At 44.0% G+C, this 17204-nt stretch overlaps 2 protein-coding genes across 5 annotated transcripts in view; one reads left to right on the plus strand and one right to left on the minus strand.

Moving 5' to 3' along the window:
• The window catches only part of LOC133548252 (kinesin heavy chain-like), a 285184-nt gene that overhangs the window by 13142 nt on the left and 254838 nt on the right, over positions 1-17204 (minus strand). The gene's annotated exons all lie outside the window — the stretch shown is intronic.
• On the plus strand, positions 1095-13904 carry LOC133542373 (uncharacterized). Of its 4 annotated transcripts, XM_061886438.1 has the most exons (5): positions 1095-1190; positions 1428-5042; positions 5280-8894; positions 13322-13506; positions 13596-13904. In XM_061886438.1, the coding sequence occupies exon 3, from the start codon at positions 7118-7120 to the stop codon at positions 8555-8557; it is 1440 nt and encodes a 479-aa protein (XP_061742422.1). In that variant the 5' UTR covers positions 1095-1190; positions 1428-5042; positions 5280-7117; the 3' UTR covers positions 8558-8894; positions 13322-13506; positions 13596-13904. The 4 variants fall into 4 exon arrangements, with proteins under 4 accessions (XP_061742422.1, XP_061742416.1, XP_061742435.1 ...); XM_061886432.1 differs by lacking the exons at positions 13322-13506; positions 13596-13904 and adding an exon at positions 9133-9367; XM_061886451.1 differs by lacking the exons at positions 13322-13506; positions 13596-13904 and adding an exon at positions 9133-9367 and having other exon boundaries at positions 6260-8894.

Genomic DNA, 17204 nt, shown 5'->3' on the forward strand with positions numbered 1-17204 from the left:
TAGGTCCCCTTAGCAGTTTGGGACTTTACTGCTCTAATTAACGTTGTCATTTGTTAGCTCCACCTGGAGTCCAAACGCGGAGGCCAGTGTTTAAGGAGGATTTGAACTAGGGCGGAGGTATACCGTATTGCCAAAAGTATTTGGCCACCCATCAAAATGATGAAAATCAGGTGTCCTACTCGGTCAAGCACTTAGGCATGGAGACTGTTTCTACAAACATTTGTGGAAGAATGGGCTGCTCAACTTCAAAATAAAGACAACTTCAGATTGATTTTTTTGTTTAAAAATAGAACAAGCACATTCTGAAATTGTACTAATCATAATGTTGTTGGGGTTTTTTTTACACTTACATAATGTATTCTATCTTCATTTCGAATCTCCAATTTTGTTCTCTCCAATTGCGTTGTTCTTTGAACCTGTTCACTGCAATAATGACAATAAAACTCTATTCTATTCTATTTGTTGGTATTTATAATTTATGTGTGATAATGTTCATCAGTCAACTCATTTTTGTTAATTTTCAATCTATCAAGATAAACAATTTATGACAAAATCAAATTACAGAATGTTGTTTATCTAGTTTGATCATTTTCCTTGACTGATGTACTAACATCATGTGGTACCATCCATCCATCCATCCATTTTCTACCGCTTATTCCCTTTTGGGGTCGCGGGGGGCGCTGGCGCCTATCTCAGCTACAATCAGGCGGAAGGCGGGATACACTCTGAACAAGTCACCACCATGTGGTACCATCATTCATTTACCATGAATTGATTAACGTGGACCCCGACTTAAACAAGTTGAAAAACGTATTCAGGTGTTAGCATTTAGTGGTCAATTGTACGGAATATGTACTGTACTGTGCAATCTATTAATAAAAGTTTCAATCAATCAATCTGTGTTGTCCTGAAGTCAACTGTTAATATCATTTACGTAATTACATTATAATATTTATGTATTACTTGATAATATTTTGCATTAGCAACTACAATGCTTTGATTTGGAGTTAAAGTTGTTTATATTTATTGTACTTTATAATCGGTAAACAGCAGTTAGATGATGTCACTTCCGCTAAATTACTTCCTGTTGGTTGACTTCTGGTATTTGTTCGAAAGCTAGAGATACATTTTGTGGTCTTCTGTAGTACTTTCTGTTGCCATCCTACACAAAGCGGCGAAGAAGCAATGCCGTAAGTCGTCTTTAATAGGTTAACAACATGTCAGACACGTTAAAAAAGTGTAATAGTGCCGATATGTTAAATATAATTGTCGAACTAGATACAATGTGTTCAAGTCATTTAGGCAGACGGGAGTCTCCCTCTGCTGGACATTTTCCGACATTACCGTTACATTTTATATGTCATTTTAAACGAATATGTACAGAGGCAATAAGTGTGTTGTGTGTTGTGTCTCTTTGTTCTTTTCAGTTTTTCACCATCTTGTCTATGAAGGAATTGTCAAAAGTAAATGGTCAAGCTTACAACGACGTTCTATTCATTGACTCCTTTTTGGTTTGGTGTTGAGTTGGCGTTTTTACACGTCTCACGAGAACATTAAGGTGAAAAAGGCACGTTCCGGCTGCCCTACGGTATCAACATGGCAACTAGTCACAGTGGAAGCAGCAAAACGTCAGTATCCACAGCAAGCGCAGCTCTTGTTAGAGCTAAAGCAGAAGCTGCGAAAGTACGAGCGTCGTACGCAAGCCAAGAAGCTAAGCTTAAACTGGAAGAAGCTAAACTAAAGTGAAAAAGGCACGTTCCGGCTGCCCTAAGGTATCAACATGGCAACTAGTCACAGAGGAAGCAGCAAAACGTCAGTATCCACAGCAAGCGCAGCTCTTGTTAGAGCTAAAGCAGAAGCCGCGAAAGTACGAGCGTCGTACGCAAGCCAAGAAGCTAAGCTTAAACTGGAAGGAGCTAAGCTAAAACTGGAAAAGGCTCATAATCAATTAGAAACAACGAGAATAACCACAGAATTAGAAGTGCTGACATTACAACGAGAAGCAGACGCAGCTGAGGCGGAAGCTCGAGTATTGGCGGAAGCTTCGGGAGCACAATCCACTGGCGATGACAGGAAAACTGAATCAGAAAAGGCAAAAATTGAACGCACCAGTGAATATGTTCAATCACAGATCGACCTTCAACAGCAGTTGTCATCTCCAGCTGCCTTGTGTCCAGCAATAGATAAGCAGCCGTATCCGTTAACACAAGCTACCATCAACACCTAGCATCTGGATGAAAATACTCCATATATGCAACCCAGTCCTAATAGAACAAACTTTAAGAGCGATAAAGAATCTCACTTATCCACACCAAACTTAAATAAACCAGTTAAAGCCACGACAAACTTCGAAGAAAAAAGACAATCCGGCTCAAACATACATGCTCCGCCCTATGTTCCCCGACAGGTTCCACAAGCCAGCATACCGTCTTCAGTGGAACCATTGGCCCACTATTTGGCAACACGAGATCTCATCACCTCAGGACTGTACTACTTCGCTGATAAACCAGAAGATTATCGCGCATGGGAGTCGTCATTCACTACAGCGGTCAGCGGTGCTCACCTCACAACAACCCAAGAACTAGACCTCATGACAAAGTGGCGTGGTAAGGAGTCCGGAGAACATGTGAGACGCATCCGCTCAATGTATGTAAACCATCCAGAACTGGCTCTACACAAAGCATGGGAGAGACTGCGTGACTGTTATGCTGCCCCTGAAATCGTTGAAAAATCACTATTTGATCGGCTGGACAATTTCCCCAAAATTTCTAATAAAGACAACGCTAGGCTACGCGAACTGGGAGATTTGTTCATGGAAATTCAAGGTTTCAAGGAGGATGGCTATGTCACCGGCTTGTCCTATCTGGATACGTCACGTGGAATTAGGCCGATTGTGGACAAGCTTCCTTATAGCCTTCAGGAAAAATGGACATCTTCTTTTGTACAAAGAACATAATAACGGTTGCTTCCCTCCCCTCCACTACTTCTGTGTTTTTGTGTGCTCCGAGGCAAAGAAACGAAATGACCCCAGTTTCACCTACCAGTACAATACAACTGCTAACCTTGACAAACACATTGCAAAATGTTTTAACTCCAACAAACCCATCACAGTGCACAAAACAGACATTTTAACAACCAATAATGACCCCAATGAATGTTATCCTCTACACAACAAACCACACCCCCTTAAGAGATGCAGGACATTCCGAAACAAATCCCTGGATGATAGAAAGGCCTTTTTGAAGGAAAAAGGGATATGTTTTAAATGTTGTTCCTCAGTTTCACATCTCGCCAAACAATGCCAGCCTTCTGTGAAGGCTGGCACAAGTGTCACCAACCACGCACTGCAGATGAAATTGCCCAAGCTAAATATATTATTCTGAGGGCAGCACAAAAGGCAGCCTTCTCAGGAGAGCTTTTAGCTTTACAAGAAAACAAGCCAGTTTCAAGAAACAGCCCTTTGTTGAAACTCAACCCAACATTGGAGGATGGACTCATTTGTGTGGGAGGTAGACTAAAGTGCTCTGAACTCACACTTTTAGAAAAGAATCCTGTAATTCTCCCCAAGAAAAGCCACATCTCTGTGTTGCTCACACACCACCACCATGTGCAGGTAAAACATCAAGGCCTTCATTTTACTGAAGGAGCCATCAGAGCAGCAGGATTGTGGATTCTAGGTGGACGGTCTTTAATCAACTCAATTCTTCACAAATGCACAATCTGTCGTAGACTTCGAGGGAAGGTTCAAGAACAACAAATGGCTAATTTGCCTCCGGAACGTCTTAAATCCTGCCCTCCTTTTACGTATGTGGGAGTCGATGTCTTTGGACCCTGTTCTGTCTTAACCAGACGTACCAGAGGAGGACAAGCAGAGAGCAAGCGGTGGGCCATGATGTTCACTTGTCTTAGTTCGAGAGCTGTTCATATCGAGTTAATCGAGTCTGTGGACACTACAAGTTGTATCAACGCCCTCAGGCGTTTTTTCGCACTTCGAGGTCCAGCAAATCAACTTCATTCTGATTGTGGCACTAATTTTACGGGAGCATGCAAAGAGCTTGGAATGAACAAGGCAGTGCAGAACTTCCTCAGTGAAAAGCAGTGCATTTGGAAATTCAACCCACCACACGCTTCCCACATGGGAGGCTCTTGGGAGCAAATGATCGGGATTGCAAGAAGAATCCTGGATTCAATGTTACTGCAGCATGGGACTCGTATAACCCATGAAGTTCTTTGCACTCTGATGGCGGAAGTCACTGCAATTATAAATGCACGACCACTTCTGCCTGTATCCATTGATCCACAACAACCCTTCATTCTTTCACCAGCAATGCTCCTAACACAGAAGGCAGGAGCTCCACCTCCACCTGGAGAATTCACAGAGAGGGACCTTTACATCAAACAAAGGAAGCAAGTGCAAGCATTTGCAAACCAGTTTTGGAGCCGATGGAGAAGGGAGTACCTTCCTTCTTTGCGACAGAGACAGAAATGGAATATGTCAAGGCGAAACCTTCAAGTAGGAGATCTAGTTCTCCTCAAGGACAAGCAAGCTGCACGTAACTACTGGCCTATGGCCATGGTCACCGCCACGTTCCCCGGGATCGACAATTTGGTCAGGAAGGTCGAAGTGAAGACTACAGACCAAGGAACCCCAAAAACATTTTTGAGACCAGTAACAGAAGTTGTTTTACTCCTGCCCAAAGACTAGAGTTATTTGGTGACCTTAGTGGCCTCACATAGGCCAGGCGGGGAGTGTGTTGTCCTGAAGTCAACTGTTAATATTATTTACGTAATTACATTATAATATTTTTGTATTACTTGATAATATTTTGTATTAGTAACTACAATGCTTTAATTTGGAGTTAAAGTTGTTTATATTTATTGTACTTTATAATCGGTAAACAGCAGTTAGATGATGTCACTTCCGCTAAATTACTTCCTGTTGGTTGACTTCCGGTATTTGTTCGAAAGCTAGAGATACATTTTGTGGTCTTCTGTAGTACTTTCTGTTGCCATCCTACACAAAGCGGCGAAGAAGCAATGCCGTAAGTCGTCTTTAATAAGTTAACAACATGTCACACACGTTAAAAAAGTGTAATAGTGCCGATATGTTAAATATAATTGTCGAACTAGATACAATGTGTTCAAGTCATTTAGGCAGACGGGAGTCTCCCTCTGCTGGACATTTTCCGACATTACCGTTACATTTTATATGTCATTTTAAACGAATATGTACAGAGGCAATAAGTGTGTTGTGTGTTGTGTCTCTTTGTTCTTTTCAGTTTTTCACCATCTTGTCTATGAAGGAATTGTCAAAAGTAAATGGTCAAGCTTACAACGACGTTCTATTCATTGACTCCTTTTTGGTTTGGTGTTGAGTTGGCGTTTTTACACGTCTCACGAGAACATTAAGGTGAAAAAGGCACGTTCCGGCTGCCCTACGGTATCAACATGGCAACTAGTCACAGTGGAAGCAGCAAAACGTCAGTATCCACAGCAAGCGCAGCTCTTGTTAGAGCTAAAGCAGAAGCTGCGAAAGTACGAGCGTCGTACGCAAGCCAAGAAGCTAAGCTTAAACTGGAAGAAGCTAAACTAAAGTGAAAAAGGCACGTTCCGGCTGCCCTAAGGTATCAACATGGCAACTAGTCACAGAGGAAGCAGCAAAACGTCAGTATCCACAGCAAGCGCAGCTCTTGTTAGAGCTAAAGCAGAAGCCGCGAAAGTACGAGCGTCGTACGCAAGCCAAGAAGCTAAGCTTAAACTGGAAGGAGCTAAGCTAAAACTGGAAAAGGCTCATAATCAATTAGAAACAACGAGAATAACCACAGAATTAGAAGTGCTGACATTACAACGAGAAGCAGACGCAGCTGAGGCGGAAGCTCGAGTATTGGCGGAAGCTTCGGGAGCACAATCCACTGGCGATGACAGGAAAACTGAATCAGAAAAGGCAAAAATTGAACGCACCAGTGAATATGTTCAATCACAGATCGACCTTCAACAGCAGTTGTCATCTCCAGCTGCCTTGTGTCCAGCAATAGATAAGCAGCCGTATCCGTTAACACAAGCTACCATCAACACCTAGCATCTGGATGAAAATACTCCATATATGCAACCCAGTCCTAATAGAACAAACTTTAAGAGCGATAAAGAATCTCACTTATCCACACCAAACTTAAATAAACCAGTTAAAGCCACGACAAACTTCGAAGAAAAAAGACAATCCGGCTCAAACATACATGCTCCGCCCTATGTTCCCCGACAGGTTCCACAAGCCAGCATACCGTCTTCAGTGGAACCATTGGCCCACTATTTGGCAACACGAGATCTCATCACCTCAGGACTGTACTACTTCGCTGATAAACCAGAAGATTATCGCGCATGGGAGTCGTCATTCACTACAGCGGTCAGCGGTGCTCACCTCACAACAACCCAAGAACTAGACCTCATGACAAAGTGGCGTGGTAAGGAGTCCGGAGAACATGTGAGACGCATCCGCTCAATGTATGTAAACCATCCAGAACTGGCTCTACACAAAGCATGGGAGAGACTGCGTGACTGTTATGCTGCCCCTGAAATCGTTGAAAAATCACTATTTGATCGGCTGGACAATTTCCCCAAAATTTCTAATAAAGACAACGCTAGGCTACGCGAACTGGGAGATTTGTTCATGGAAATTCAAGGTTTCAAGGAGGATGGCTATGTCACCGGCTTGTCCTATCTGGATACGTCACGTGGAATTAGGCCGATTGTGGACAAGCTTCCTTATAGCCTTCAGGAAAAATGGACATCTTCTTTTGTACAAAGAACATAATAACGGTTGCTTCCCTCCCCTCCACTACTTCTGTGTTTTTGTGTGCTCCGAGGCAAAGAAACGAAATGACCCCAGTTTCACCTACCAGTACAATACAACTGCTAACCTTGACAAACACATTGCAAAATGTTTTAACTCCAACAAACCCATCACAGTGCACAAAACAGACATTTTAACAACCAATAATGACCCCAATGAATGTTATCCTCTACACAACAAACCACACCCCCTTAAGAGATGCAGGACATTCCGAAACAAATCCCTGGATGATAGAAAGGCCTTTTTGAAGGAAAAAGGGATATGTTTTAAATGTTGTTCCTCAGTTTCACATCTCGCCAAACAATGCCAGCCTTCTGTGAAGGCTGGCACAAGTGTCACCAACCACGCACTGCAGATGAAATTGCCCAAGCTAAATATATTATTCTGAGGGCAGCACAAAAGGCAGCCTTCTCAGGAGAGCTTTTAGCTTTACAAGAAAACAAGCCAGTTTCAAGAAACAGCCCTTTGTTGAAACTCAACCCAACATTGGAGGATGGACTCATTTGTGTGGGAGGTAGACTAAAGTGCTCTGAACTCACACTTTTAGAAAAGAATCCTGTAATTCTCCCCAAGAAAAGCCACATCTCTGTGTTGCTCACACACCACCACCATGTGCAGGTAAAACATCAAGGCCTTCATTTTACTGAAGGAGCCATCAGAGCAGCAGGATTGTGGATTCTAGGTGGACGGTCTTTAATCAACTCAATTCTTCACAAATGCACAATCTGTCGTAGACTTCGAGGGAAGGTTCAAGAACAACAAATGGCTAATTTGCCTCCGGAACGTCTTAAATCCTGCCCTCCTTTTACGTATGTGGGAGTCGATGTCTTTGGACCCTGTTCTGTCTTAACCAGACGTACCAGAGGAGGACAAGCAGAGAGCAAGCGGTGGGCCATGATGTTCACTTGTCTTAGTTCGAGAGCTGTTCATATCGAGTTAATCGAGTCTGTGGACACTACAAGTTGTATCAACGCCCTCAGGCGTTTTTTCGCACTTCGAGGTCCAGCAAATCAACTTCATTCTGATTGTGGCACTAATTTTACGGGAGCATGCAAAGAGCTTGGAATGAACAAGGCAGTGCAGAACTTCCTCAGTGAAAAGCAGTGCATTTGGAAATTCAACCCACCACACGCTTCCCACATGGGAGGCTCTTGGGAGCAAATGATCGGGATTGCAAGAAGAATCCTGGATTCAATGTTACTGCAGCATGGGACTCGTATAACCCATGAAGTTCTTTGCACTCTGATGGCGGAAGTCACTGCAATTATAAATGCACGACCACTTCTGCCTGTATCCATTGATCCACAACAACCCTTCATTCTTTCACCAGCAATGCTCCTAACACAGAAGGCAGGAGCTCCACCTCCACCTGGAGAATTCACAGAGAGGGACCTTTACATCAAACAAAGGAAGCAAGTGCAAGCATTTGCAAACCAGTTTTGGAGCCGATGGAGAAGGGAGTACCTTCCTTCTTTGCGACAGAGACAGAAATGGAATATGTCAAGGCGAAACCTTCAAGTAGGAGATCTAGTTCTCCTCAAGGACAAGCAAGCTGCACGTAACTACTGGCCTATGGCCATGGTCACCGCCACGTTCCCCGGGATCGACAATTTGGTCAGGAAGGTCGAAGTGAAGACTACAGACCAAGGAACCCCAAAAACATTTTTGAGACCAGTAACAGAAGTTGTTTTACTCCTGCCCAAAGACTAGAGTTATTTGGTGACCTTAGTGGCCTCACATAGGCCAGGCGGGGAGTGTGTTGTCCTGAAGTCAACTGTTAATATTATTTACGTAATTACATTATAATATTTTTGTATTACTTGATAATATTTTGTATTAGTAACTACAATGCTTTAATTTGGAGTTAAAGTTGTTTATATTTATTGTACTTTATAATCGGTAAACAGCAGTTAGATGATGTCACTTCCGCTAAATTACTTCCTGTTGGTTGACTTCCGGTATTTGTTCGAAAGCTAGAGATACATTTTGTGGTCTTCTGTAGTACTTTCTGTTGCCATCCTACACAAAGCGGCGAAGAAGCAATGCCGTAAGTCGTCTTTAATAAGTTAACAACATGTCACACACGTTAAAAAAGTGTAATAGTGCCGATATGTTAAATATAATTGTCGAACTAGATACAATGTGTTCAAGTCATTTAGGCAGACGGGAGTCTCCCTCTGCTGGACATTTTCCGACATTACCGTTACATTTTTATATGTCATTGTAAACGAATATGTACAGAGGCAATAAGTGTGTTGTGCGTTGTGTCTCTTTGTTCTTTTCAGTTTTTCACCATCTTGTCTATGAAGGAATTGTCAAAAGTAAATGGTCAAGCTTACAACGACGTTCTCTTCATTGACTCCGGTTTGGCTTGGTGTTGAGTTGGCGTTTTTACACGTCTCACGAGAACACTAAACAATCAATGGTTTATTTTGTACCTATGTAGCATCATCTACAAAGATACAAAGAATTGCTATTGCGACATCCAGGGCAAACATTTAGAACAGCAGTTTGTTTCATTCAAAAATTTCAGGTTAATTTTTATACTTAGCAAACTCATCCTGCAGGCCGGATAAAATCTGTTTGTGGGCCTGATCTATATTATGTTTTGGAAAAAGGATGTCATAAATTTTATTTAATTCATTAAAAAAATGTTTTTTAAACAAAACAAAAAATGTATGCATATGTAAATGTATTCAGTAATGAACATTCTTTCACTTTCTTCTTTCCTTCATGGATCTAAACTTTACCGCTACCGCTAGTTTTTTCTATATTTTTATTGTCATATTTCCAGAATGTGCTTTTTCTATTTTTGGACAATCTGAAGTTGTCTTCATTTTTTAGTTTTGATGCCATGGTTTTAATCGTCATTTTAAGTCATGGTTTGACAAAAACAGACTATATTTGACGTAAAACTAAAATAATGCAACTCGGTAGCCGCAAAAAAGAAAGTCAAATACAAATAGACAGACATGGAATGAGTAAAATAAACCAACATTTGGGTTGAATAATAGATAAGAAAATGAACTGAAAATCTGAAAAAGACTCCTCATATGAAGCTTGAAGTCACACCGAACTCACTCTCTCGGCTTCCGTCTGCTCCAACATTTCGGCAAATATTTGCGCTCGCTTTTATAACCTGCAGTTCAACCTCAGTATGTTCAGGTTCAAAAATATACGGTTGTGTATCCTCATTTCTCCAAAAATAGCCATTTTTGTTTTTCTGTTACCAAGTCTGCCATGATTACAACACATGCGCATCAGAGTTCTGCACAAGCTGCAGGCGGGCAAGGGAGGACTGACTAATGCCTCTTAAGTTTAACAAGTTGAAAAACTTATTTGGGTGTTACCAGTTAGTGGTCAATTGTACGGAGTATGTACTGTACTGTGCAATCTACTAATAAAAGTTTCAATCAATTAATCAATGCCTACGTACAGGGCATTGCAGTCGTCAAGAAACCGGCGTGTATTAATTTCTCGAGATCGGGTCCTGACAAAAACCGTTTCACTTTTGCTATTTGGCATAGTTGATAAAAGCTTTTTTGAATGACGCTGACGCTGCTGATTTGTTTTTCGAACTGAAAATCTTAGTTGAACTTTACCGCCAGTTTTGTGACACAGTCGCTGAAATATGGGGACAGAGTACCGAGGTCAATGTTGGGTGAGGGAGAGCGACTTGGACCGAACAACATTACTTCTGTCTAGTTTTCATCTGGGCTCAGGAAGTTAACTAAAAGCCAGGCTTTGGTGTTGTGCAGGCAGTCAATGAGATGTTGGACCATGTTGTTTTGTGCCATTAGAAAGTAGATCTGGCATAAAAATGAAATGCAATACCATGCTTCCTGAAAACAGAACTAAGGGGAAGAAGGTAAAGTGCAAATAAAAGAGGGCCAAGGATTGACCCCTGGTGGACCCCATGTGGAAGAGGAGCTGTGGAAGACACAAAGCTGTCTATTTTTACACTAAAACTCCTGTCAGTCAGGTATGACCGGAACCCTTAATGCCCACACAGTTCTCAAGACGAGTGATTAAGGTGGCGTGGTGGACAGTGGCGTGGTCGACGGTGTCGAACGCAGCAGACAGATCTAAAAGAACCAGGACACCACATCAATCAATCAATCAATCAATCAATCAATCAATCAATCAATCAATCAATCAATGTTTACTTATATAGACCTAAATCACGAGTGTATCAAAGGGCTGCACAAGCCGCAATGACATCCTCGGCTCAGATCCCACATCAAGTCACGAAAAAACTCCACCCAATGGGATAACAATGAGAAACCTTTACGGGAATCTGTGGACAGGAGGATATTGTTAGATACTTTTAGAAGTGCTGACTCTGTGCTGTGGAGGGCTTTGAAACCGGACTGGAACAGCTCAGTGATACCATTATCCTCTAAGAAGGACAACAACTGACTGTAGACAACCTTCTCTAATATTTTGGAAATGTATGGAAGATTAGAGATAGGTCTGAAATTAGAGAGGAGAGAGGGGTCGAGGCTTGTTTTTTTAAGTAAAGGTCGTACCATCCCATGTTTAAACTCCGCTGATACTGTACCAGGAGAGAGGCTACTATTGATAATGTTAAGGACACTTGATCCAAAGGTAGCAAGTACCTCCTTAAACAGGGGAGGTGGGAGGGCATCTGCAGAAGAACCATATGACTTCATATGACTAATTGTGTTCTTTAGAAAGGAAAAGGACACCGGCTCTAACTGATGGAAAATAGAAGGGTCATAGGTGGGCTAAGATAAATTGGTTCTAGTTGATATAATTTTGTCAGTAAAAAAGTGGAGAAAATGTTCACAGATTTCTGAAGAAGCATCAAAACCAACAAGATTTGGGAGCATCAATGACGATTTTTATTTTTTTTAAGAGCTCTGGGGTTGTTACAGTTAAAAGCAATAGTCTCTGATAGATATGTATTCATCTCTGCTTTTACAGTCGTCCGAAAGGACAACAGGCTCGCTTTAAAAATGGCAAAAGACACAAGCAGCCTGTCTTTTTTCCATTTTCTTTGTGCTCTCCTGGCAGCATGAGTGACGTCATTCAACCAGGGCTCAGGTGTGGGTTTGGAGCGGCGGAACTTCAAAGAAGTGATTGTGTCCAGTGTTTGTAAACAAATACAGTTGAACCCAGAAACCAACTCCTCAGTATTCAGACACACTGAGGCTGCAGAGTTAACATCACAGAGAGTCATAAAAATAGAGGAGAACAGAGCAAGAGACGAGGAATTAAACATGCAAGAGCGTTGAGGCAGACCGCATAGTTTAACCGGAAACAGAATGGGGATTTCAAACAGGATCGGTAGATGATTGGAGAACACAGCATTGCAAATGTCCAAATTAGAAACACACAAACCATACGAGAGCACTAAATCAAGTGTATGCCCGTGTTCATGTGTGGAACCAGACAAGACTGTACAAAGTTAAATGAGTCAATGACATTCAGGAAGCTCCAGGAGAGCGGGTCGTCTGGGCCGCATGTGTGAATATTAAAATCACCAACAATAAGGACACAATCATATTTAGGCAGGATTTCAGCCAGAAATTCAGAAAAGTCAGTTATAAAGTCTTTATGGTACTTGGGTGGTTGAAAAACGACGGCACACAGGACGACATCAGAAAGACCAGGTTCAAACATGCACAGTTCAAAGCTTGAAAAGGAAGATTGCAGTCACTCTTGTGTTGAAAGTTCATTAAGAGGTGCGGACTTACTAGCATTCAGCCATGTCTCCGTCACAGAGAGGAAGTGAAGAAATCCTTCAGAATAAACGTTGTCAGAGATCTTGCCATAACAAGACTGAACCTGGCCGGGGCCAGCACGTCCGAGGCCGCAGCTGACCCGGGTTGGGCCTGACACAGAGCCCGCAGGTGACGGGATTTCACCCTGCGCCTCCGGAGGCGGGGAGAGCAGACGCGATGGGGATGAGCCCCCCCCCCCCGACAGGAACAAGCCAGTAACCGACGGGATCCAGCGAGCGCTGGTGCAGCAGGTACTGCACCATTCCTCCTTCGGAAAGCCAGGCCAGGAGGGCCCTAACTTTCACCAGCTGGCCGTCATGTTTGCCACAACGCCAGCGACGATTCCGCTGGTTGAGAGAAGCCAGGGGGCGGGAAAGGAACGCAGGAATCCAGCCAGGTGAGTGAGACAACTGGGACGTCGAAAAAACACCATCAAAATTAACCACATCCGTGGGAGAGGGGCAAAGATCCAACAGCGTTTGGCGGTTATACACGAGCAGTGAGCTAACAGAGACGACAACAGTTGCGAACAGCACGAAAACAAACACAGCTGACAGCGAGAGACGGCAGGCTACAGCACATACTGGCGCCATCTTGCATCTGGGCATTATGTGCATGCCTCCACTTCGACAGTGTTTTCCTTCCGCCAGACATGTTGCAGTTTTTAGTGTTTCCGTATGAAGTCTACTTGTCACGCCCATTGCACAATCCCTCTTTACCTCCGCAGGAAGCGCTGCCGGCAGCTCCACTTGAAGCGCCTTGGGACACGCTCCTGCTCGCTCTTCCCGCATTGCGGCTGCATGCCTACACGGCTGCAGACAATCAACAATCAGCACACCTGGGGCTGATGAGGGCCGGTGCCAAACCAGTGGACCCGAAAATCCAGTGCCAGAACGTAGTTTACTCATCGTAGTAAGCATCCTGTCTCTGGCTTCCCTCCTCCTACCTGCTCTCTGTGTTTTCCCACTGCCCGTGTCTTATGTCCTTTGTGTTCCCCGCAGCGTTCCTTCCGTCTCCTGTGATCGAGCTGTGCGCCTCGTTTTATTGGACTTCCCTCTGGATTTTGGACTGCTTCCCTTGATCCTCGACCCCTGTTCAGATGCCTCTATCCAGTCCCCGACCTCTTGCTTGCTCACAGACTTCCTTCTTGCCTTGCCCTCTGGACTTATGGACAATTCATCCAACACGCACAAACTACACCCTCTGGTAACATTTACATTATTAATTCCTCACATCGTCTTACACCACACAACATTAGTAGCATACATACCACAACACATAATTAAGTTCAATAAACCTGTCGAGCTTCATCCCATCGTTGTGTCGTTTCCTTCCCCTCGGGAACGTAACACTACTGACACATAAAAGTTCAAAGTGTACGCTACTTTGTATTAAAAATGGCAACAGCAGAGAATGCATGTGCATGTACGAGCCAGTCTGCCCCACAACAAGTGGATCGAAAAAAAAGAAGGACCTTATTGACAACAATATCAGACTACAATGGTGGACTCGCAAGGTTGTTCTATTAAAATATCTGCCTTGCTTTGATCTTACATGTTCGAGACTTATGATGGGAGAATCCAAAATGGCTCCAGTATCTGCTGTGGCTTGCCATCTCTCTCTGTCAGCTCTGTTTGTTTTGGTGCTGTTCACGTTTTTTGTTGTCCCTGTCAACTCAGTCTTTGTGTATGATCGCCAAACACTGTTGGATCTGTGTCCCTCTCACACGGACATATCAACTTTGATGTTGGTTTTCCGACGTCTAAGTCAGCGTTCTCACCTGGCCGGATTCCTGCTTTCCTTTTTCGCCCAATGGCTCCTCCCCCCCGGCGAAAACGCCACCAGCGCCGCGGCAAACGTGGCGGCCGGCTGGTGAGAGTTAAGGCACTCCTGGCCCGGCTTTAGGTGGCTTCCCGAAGGAGGTATGGTCCAGTACCTGGTTTCTTCCTGCACCCGCGTTCGCTGGATCCCGCCGGGTCCTGGATTGTTCCAGTTGTCGGTTTGCAGGGGGAAGCTCGCCCGCCTCGCTCCTGCTGTCCCCGCCCCCGGAGGCGCGGTGTGAATTCCCGCCACCTGCGGGCTGTGTGTCGGGCCCAACCTGGATTAGCAGCGGCCTTGGACGCGCCGGCCCCCGTTAAGTTCGGTCTTTTTAACGCAAGATCCTTGACAAACAAAACATTTATCCTGAAGGATTTATTCGTTTCCCGTGGACTGGACTTCCTCTGTGTGACAGAAACATGGCTGAGAGCCGGTGAGTCCGTCCCTCTTAATGAACTTTCATCACCGGAGTGCTCGTATTTTAATTATCCGCGGTCGTCCGGCCTAAAAGGAGGAGGATTAGCAGTCGTTTTTAAAAATGACTTTAAATGCCTCAGATCCGCATGCAATCCTCCTTTTCAAGCTTCGAACTATGCATGTTTGAACTGGGTCTTTCTGATATCGTCCTGTGTGCCGTCGTATATCGACCACCCAAGTACAACAAAGACTTTATAAATGACTTTTCTGAATTTCTGGCCGAAATCCTCCCCAAATATGATCGTGTCCTAATTGTTGGTGATTTTAATATTCACACCTGCTGCCCAGACGAACCGTTATTCAGGAGCTTCCTGAATGTCATTGACTCTTAACTTTGTATAGTCTTTATGTGGTTCCACACATGAACGTGGGCATACACTCGATTTAGTGCTCTCGTATGGTTTGTGTGTTTTAAATTTGGATATTTGCGACGCTGTGTTTTCTGATCATATGCCGATCCTGTTTGATAGCCCCACTCAGTGTCCGGTTAAATTCTGCGCTCCGCCTCAACGCTTTCGCATGTTTAATTCGTCGTCTCCTGCTCTGTTCTTCTCCATTTTTTCAACTCTTTGAGATGATAATTCTGCAGCCTCTGTATGTCCGAATACTGAAGAGTTGGTTTCTGGGTTCAACTCTATTTGTTTACAAATACTGGACACGATCGCTCCTTTCAAGTGCCGCCGCTCTAAAGCCACGCCTCAGCCCTGGTTGAATGACGTCACTCGTGCAGCCAGGCGCGAATGTAGGAGAGCAGAGAGAAGATGGAAAAAGGACAGGCTGCATGTGTCCTTTGCAATTTTTAAAGAAAGTCTGCTTTCCTTTTAGATAACTGTAAAAGCAGAGATGAATGCATATCGATCTCAGATTATATCTTCTGACTGTAACAACCCCAGAGCTATTAACACTGTCATTGATGCTCCCAAATCTGTTGGTTTTGATGATTCTTTTGAATTCCGTGAAAACTGTCTCCATTTATTTCACTGACAAAATTGTGTCAACTAAAGCCAGTTTATCCCAGCCTTCATATGACCATTGTGTTCCTCTGCATTTCTCTTCTGTTTTCCATCAGTTTGAGCCGGTGTCCTTTTCTTCTTTAAATGACACAGTTATTCATATGAAGCCCTCTGGTTCTCCTGCAGATGCCCTCCCACCTCACCTGTTTAAGGAGGTATTTGCTACCATTGGATCAAGTAACCTTAACATTATCAATAGTAGCCTCTCTTCTGGAATAGTTCCAGTAGAGTTTAAACATGGGATGGTACGACCTCTACTTAAAAAAACAAGCCTCGACCCCTCTCTCCTCTCTAACCTTAGACCTATCTCTGATCTTCCATACATTTCCAATATATTAGAGAAGGTTGTCTACAGTCAGTTGTTGTCCTTCTTAGAGGATAATGGTATCACTGAGCTGTTCCAGTCCGGTTTTAAAGCCCTCCACAGCACAGAGTCAGCGCTTCTAAAAGTTTTTAACGATATCCTCCCGTCAACTGATTCTATGTAGTAAATGTGTTGTCCTGGTGCTTTTAGATCTGTCTGCTGCTTTCGACACTGTCGACCACGCCACCTTAATCACTTGTCTTGAGAACTGTGTGGGTATTTAGGGCGCCGCCCTCAACTGGTTCCGGTCGTACCTAGCCGACAGGAGTTTTTTTTGTAAAAATAGACACATTTATGTCTTCCACAGCTCTTCTACCACACGAGTTCCCCCAGGGATCAATCCTTGCCCCAATCCTATTTGCGCTTTACCTTCTCCCCCTTGGTTCTATTTTTAGGAAGTATGGTATTGCATTTCATTTTTATGCCGATGATTGCCAGATCTATTTTCCCATGGCACAAAATCACACGGTTCAACGTCTTATTGACTGCCTGCATGACATCTGTGGAGGGGCGTGGTCGACGCGTCCCCTGCGGGCGGGGCATGTGCAGGAGCCGGCTGTGAAGCGATGACAGGTGAGGAGATTTCTCAGCTGGAACGAGTCATCTAATCACCTGTCTCTTTATCCGGAGGGCCGGAGCCAGTGAGAGGGGTCGAAAAGACCAGGCGAGACCCGGAGAGTCCCGACAAAAAGACTGGCGAGCGCAGGCTTCAAAGCATCTCGGGTGTCTGAATTGTTGTACGTGAAAAAAAAAGGAAAAAGAAAATAAAACAGTGTCAAGCCAGAGCGGTGATTCTGAGTGGTTCTGAAGAGCACGGGCAGGAAGAACGTCACAAGTGGCGCCCAACAGAACGAACCTGACATGTCCACCACGAGCCCCCTGGAGGCGCTTGGCCAAGTCCTGGCAGAAGTGGCGGCGGCATCACAGCAATAGACGCT

This window comes from Nerophis ophidion, linkage group LG02, assembly GCF_033978795.1.
Source record: "Nerophis ophidion isolate RoL-2023_Sa linkage group LG02, RoL_Noph_v1.0, whole genome shotgun sequence".
NCBI classification, from domain to species: domain Eukaryota; kingdom Metazoa; phylum Chordata; class Actinopteri; order Syngnathiformes; family Syngnathidae; genus Nerophis; species Nerophis ophidion.

What these genes read in the sequence shown, in the direction of transcription:
- LOC133542373 (XM_061886438.1), top strand. Translation starts at nt 7,118, where the DNA reads ATGTTGTTCCTCAGTTTCACATCTCGCCAAACAATGCCAGCCTTCTGT.